At 51.2% G+C, this 6000-nt stretch overlaps 1 protein-coding gene across 1 annotated transcript in view; it reads left to right on the forward strand.

The window, feature by feature from the left end:
* Nucleotides 1-5764, forward strand: part of LOC126069910 (deleted in malignant brain tumors 1 protein-like) — a gene marked incomplete at its 3' end in the record, with an annotated part of 39767 nt that extends 34003 nt beyond the window's left edge. Inside the window, exons 10-12 of the mRNA XM_049873551.1 lie at nt 3598-3921; nt 4876-4911; nt 5735-5764. Of these exons, the coding sequence (XP_049729508.1) occupies nt 3598-3921; nt 4876-4911; nt 5735-5764 (390 nt within the window). The remainder of the gene's footprint in view (nt 1-3597; nt 3922-4875; nt 4912-5734) is intronic.
* Nucleotides 5765-6000: the final 236 nt, after the last annotated feature.

Raw genomic sequence — 6000 nt, forward strand, 5'->3', positions numbered from 1 at the left:
ATGTCAGTGCTGGGATAGGATGCATGTGCAACTCCTTGATACAGCTGCAGATTCATGTCGGCCCTTGCAGGGTCCACATGGTGGCACATAAACAGCATCAGCTGAGGGTGTAAATATGCTGAGTTCCCTCAGTCGTTGGTTTCAAATGGGGCAAACCTGGGCAGTACATCTGACTTTTCATCTCTGTCTCACAGCTGTGGTGCCCACCACCCCCCGACCCAGGCCACCAGGTGAGTCCACAGCGTCCTTATAAGGCTTTTTTCTCCCCTCCCTGCCCTTTCACCCCTCCCCCTTTCATATGACCCTCCTTTCTCTGCAAAAACTGGGAGCATCTTGTTTTCTCCCTACTCTGTTCCTGAGACTACCAGTAGGCTTCTTAACTAGATGTTGAGATGCACAGAGTCCTGTCCTCCTGTCAGTCCAGCTGTGCTTTCATTAAACCCCTTTGATACTGTCTATAGCCGATAGTTTACTGTGGGGTCAGAGAAATGGCCACGTGTTGCATGAACTGTAGGCCTTAGTAGTCAGGGCTGACATCACCTTACTGGGAGAACTGATCCTGAGAACCACTGCCCTTCTGTAGGAGAGAGTGTCTTTGAGGATGTCTGTTCTCTCCATCACTCCTTGATTATTCTCAGCATCAGCAGGGCGACATCTGCATCCAGAGAAGAAGAGATCCCGAGTGTAGGGCGAGAGAAGCCATCATACACTGGGGTGAAAATGGTGACCTAGTGATGTTTTTCTAAGTAATTCTTCAGTAGATTGGTCTGCTGTGATTGGTCTTTGTGGAAATCACCAGTGCGGATAATGGCATGCTGCAGTTGGGCATTTCTTGGGTGGTGGCTCCACTGACTCGAAGCTGCTCACACAGTGATGCCCTCTCTCGCCTAGCACTGGAAGAATGACTGAGACCCTGCCCTACAGGCAGCCCTATCTCCACAGCCTTTAGCCATTTCTTAGAGGGGGAGCTTTGAATCTCAGCTAGCATGGGTCCCAGGTCCAGCATGGATGCCACTGCATTCTCTTTCCTAATACTGCTTTGTTTTTCTCTAGGTTCGCAGCACCCAACAGCTGTGATAGAAGGTAAGCGCCATTTTGTTTCTGTTGAACAACAGACAGAGGGCCAGCCATCTCTGCTTCTAGGTCTGATGCTGCAGGCTTGTCGAGCACGGGGCTCATCTCTGTGCTCCGTCCCACGTATTCTTTGTCTAGGATGCAGGGGCCATGGTGGTAGCCCAGAAGACCCCTTTGGCATATTTTCAAAATCTAGCCAGTGTTTTTTTCCGTGTGTGCTGGGAATGGTTTTGTGGTCCCACACCTTTTTCATTATGACTCTTGAGTTATGTTCATCTCGTCTGGATGTTTTAAAACTTATTTTACAACCCTTTCAATTTGTATCTTTAACCCTGTTGCCTTACAAATTCTACAGCCATATTTTTGTCTTCAAAGTGGATTTTTTTTTTTCTTTCTGTTTTCGTCTCCCTTTTGGCTTTATTAAACCAAGCCTTTTCAAAAAGACTTAAGGGTCTCTTCTTTCTTGTCCACAAAAGTGCAAGAGGAGGGACAGCGCTTGGGGGTGAAGACAGAGGATATTCAACCGCTCCCCTCAAGCAGAGCCCTGGTCCCCTCCCTTCTTGAATGGGCACTGCATTTCTCAGAATAAGCTGCCGTAGTCAATGGCTCCATCCATGCCCTACAGGACTGGCCCACCATCTCACTTTTGTTTAGTCTGAGCTTTAGAGTAAGAGTCACAGCACTTTTTTGAACCCAAAGTGATTCTGGTGGCCACCCCTCCCCCCCCCCCCGCCCACACCACAATACAGAGGTGAGTTTCCCGAGGGGTGAGTAGCACAGGCCCAGAAGAAACTCTGGCTGAAGTTTGCCTGGTTTTTAAACCCTTGGGGCACCTGGACCTTGCTTCCGACATCAAATTGGTGTCAACCTAGTCCAGGAAAGCAGCGCTGGGAAAGCTTGGAGGTCTTGAAGGTCAAAGTTAATGCCACCAGCCCAAGGGCATGTTGTCCTAACCAAATCCCTACTCTGGAAGGAGAAGGAGAAGTTTTTGTTTTGAGTTAGACATCACTTTAAGCATTGACTCCCAAATGCAGTTCTGCTCTAAACACAGAGACTTCTCTGCATAAGAGGATGAGGGGGATTTCTCTTCCCCAGGGGACTCATCATCCCACCCCCTGCGGGTCTGTCTCACAGGGCATTCATTTCCACCCTCTATTTTGTGGTGTGCATGTGCATACGGGTATGTGTGCTCAGGGGCACACATGTGTTTGGAGTGGAGATGGCCGGGCTTCTAGTGTCGTCCTTCCCAGGGTGCCTCCCGCCTACTTTCTCATGGTCTAGGGCAATGCGGTCTGTGGAGGGAGATGCTCTAGCTGCTGGGAGTGCCTCCTTGGAATGGTCTGATTCCTGCGCTGGGGGCTGGGTTCTGCGTTCTCAGCCTTGCCATTTTGAAGGGGGCAGGTTTCAACTCCTTGTTGTTGGGAAGAGTGCTGTCCTGATTGGGATTGGGTTTCTGCTCTAGCAAGACAGCCACCCCTGGAAGGGCCACCTGGTGCCAGGCAGTATCAGGGTTACAGAAAGAGATGGCCTCTACCTTCTAACTCAGAAAATGTCACAGCCTTTGAGGGCCTGGTGGTGTCCACGTGGTCATCTCACACACCCTGCTCACTTCATCGCTGAGCGAGCTGCACAGAAGAGATGTCCTGCACCTGCAAAGTGGCAAGAGGTGGCAAGATTCAGATGAAAATAGGGAGGACGTGTGGCCTGGTCCAGGGCTTGCATGGTAACAGGCCCCATCTTCAGTGAGGTTGACCTATACCTTTTCTCTCCTCTTTGCTCCTTACAGCTACAACAGTGAGCACAGCTTTACCCACAACAGGTATGTTCCCCCACAGCTCTCTCTATTGGTCACTGGACTCCACATGCTCAAGGGTTGAGTTGAGTCCAGAGAAACTTTGGTGCTGGAAGCATTAGTATAAGATGTTCTTCCAGAAAATTCTCAGAGCACGGTGTGGATGGCCGGATGGGGTGAGGGGTGGGGGCTGGGAATCACAGTCCATAGTCCAGGAAATCAAGCAGAATCTCAAAACACCTCTCTAGGTTTCCTTCCAAGAGGGTCAGGGAGGTGCTCTGTTTCAGGATTGGTGGAGATCTGGGTGCTCATTGCCAGGCCTGCTCATCCCTGCAGATTCAGGCTTGCCTGGCCATGTTGGGCTTTGAGGCCACGGGTTGCATGGAGGAAGGAGGGTGTATTCAGCTACCATCAAGGCCAGTAGGCAGGGCATAGCAGGGACCAGAGCAGAGTGAGGCCATCCTGGTGTCAAGGGGCCCCTTTTCAGTGGGGAGCCTGCACTGGCATCCCACCCAGGTTGGGAAGGAGAGGAGTCAGGGGGCATGGCCCTTACGGCATAGGATTCCTGGGGCCCCAGAAGGGATGGGGATCCTGTCCTTTTTTTCCTTAAGAGAACTCTAACCTGTGTGAGGAAGCTTTGGCTATTGGGAAGCGGCCTTGGCTACTTACAAAGTATAGGGCATTCACATTCAAGACAGAATCTAATAAGAAATAATTGTGTCACTCCCTAGGGACAGGATCTGGTTTGGCTCTGAGGCTGGTGAATGGAGGTGACCGGTGTCAGGGCCGCGTGGAGGTTCTGTACCAAGGCTCCTGGGGCACCGTGTGTGATGATGACTGGGACACCAATGATGCCAACGTGGTCTGCAGGCAGCTGGGCTGTGGCTGGGCCATTTCAGCCCCAGCAAATGCCCGGTTTGGTCAGGGCTCAGGACAGATCGTCCTGGACGATGTGCGCTGCTCAGGACATGAGTCCTACCTATGGAGCTGTCCCCACAGAGGTTGGCTCTCTCATAACTGTGGTCACCATGAGGATGCTGGCGTCATCTGCTCAGGTGGGCCTCCAGATCACTCAGCCACCTTCTGGGGTTGGCTCTACTCATAGAAGACAGGCTTCCCCTCCCAGGACTTCCACTTGGAGCCTCTCCTATGCATCCTGTGGCTCTCACTTTCCCAGGTCAGCTGGTGGCTCAGGTGCCATGTCGGGCCACCTAAGGGGACAAACAACGTGGCCAGCTCCATCCCGCATGCTTCCAAATATGCCCCAATGTTGGTTTGGAGGCAAGTCTGGCACCATTGTTAACACAAGGTCAAGTATACTGAGGGCAGAAACAATAAGCCCTTTCTTTAGATACAGGATCATGCACTCATTACAACCCCCCATTTGACCTGGTGAAAGCTTCTCAAAGGCAGGGGACACCGGTGGTAAATTCACCACCCCTCCCCCTTCATGGGTGTATTGATTTGACTCCTCCAGATGCAGAGTCAGACAGAAGGATTCAAGAGTGTATAAGATGTACATGAAGTGCAGTGAGCAGCACTAGGGAAGGGAGATAAGGATGTCAGCAATGATAGGAGTAGTTTGGTAGGAGTAGTTTGCTAATGAGACAGCCATTGCGTTATCCCAGTGAGACACTCTAGGAACAGGTGTACAACCTCAGAATCATGGCACCTGGAGGGTTGGGTAATGGGTCTTCTTAGGAACTGTTGGATTGGTCGCTGGCTGCTCCTGTGGAGTGTAATGTCGTGGCAACTCTGGCCTGGCCCTTGCGGGGCAGTAGCTTCCGTAGTCTGAGCAAAAAGGCCCCAAGTACAATGTCAGTGCTGGGATAGGATGCATGTGCAACTCCTTGATACAGCTGCAGATTCATGTCGGCCCTTGCAGGGTCCACATGGTGGCACATAAACAGCATCAGCTGAGGGTGTAAATATGCTGAGTTCCCTCAGTCGTTGGTTTCAAATGGGGCAAACCTGGGCAGTACATCTGACTTTTCATCTCTGTCTCACAGCTGTGGTGCCCACCACCCCCCGACCCAGGCCACCAGGTGAGTCCACAGCGTCCTTATAAGGCTTTTTTCTCCCCTCCCTGCCCTTTCACCCCTCCCCCTTTCATATGACCCTCCTTTCTCTGCAAAAACTGGGAGCATCTTGTTTTCTCCCTACTCTGTTCCTGAGACTACCAGTAGGCTTCTTAACTAGATGTTGAGATGCACAGAGTCCTGTCCTCCTGTCAGTCCAGCTGTGCTTTCATTAAACCCCTTTGATACTGTCTATAGCCGATAGTTTACTGTGGGGTCAGAGAAATGGCCACGTGTTGCATGAACTGTAGGCCTTAGTAGTCAGGGCTGACATCACCTTACTGGGAGAACTGATCCTGAGAACCACTGCCCTTCTGTAGGAGAGAGTGTCTTTGAGGATGTCTGTTCTCTCCATCACTCCTTGATTATTCTCAGCATCAGCAGGGCGACATCTGCATCCAGAGAAGAAGAGATCCCGAGTGTAGGGCGAGAGAAGCCATCATACACTGGGGTGAAAATGGTGACCTAGTGATGTTTTTCTAAGTAATTCTTCAGTAGATTGGTCTGCTGTGATTGGTCTTTGTGGAAATCACCAGTGCGGATAATGGCATGCTGCAGTTGGGCATTTCTTGGGTGGTGGCTCCACTGACTCGAAGCTGCTCACACAGTGATGCCCTCTCTCGCCTAGCACTGGAAGAATGACTGAGACCCTGCCCTACAGGCAGCCCTATCTCCACAGCCTTTAGCCATTTCTTAGAGGGGGAGCTTTGAATCTCAGCTAGCATGGGTCCCAGGTCCAGCATGGATGCCACTGCATTCTCTTTCCTAATACTGCTTTGTTTTTCTCTAGGTTCGCAGCACCCAACAGCTGTGATAGAAGGTAAGCGCCATTTTGTTTCTGTTGAACAACAGACAGAGGGCCAGCCATCTCTGCTTCTAGGTCTGATGCTGCAGGCTTGTCGAGCACGGGGCTCATCTCTGTGCTCCGTCCCACGTATTCTTTGTCTAGGATGCAGGGGCCATGGTGGTAGCCCAGAAGACCCCTTTGGCATATTTTCAAAATCTAGCCAGTGTTTTTTTTCCGTGTGTGCTGGGAATGGTTTTGTGGTCCCACAC

This window comes from Elephas maximus, unplaced genomic scaffold (assembly GCF_024166365.1).
Source record: "Elephas maximus indicus isolate mEleMax1 unplaced genomic scaffold, mEleMax1 primary haplotype scaffold_116, whole genome shotgun sequence".
Taxonomy (NCBI): domain Eukaryota; kingdom Metazoa; phylum Chordata; class Mammalia; order Proboscidea; family Elephantidae; genus Elephas; species Elephas maximus.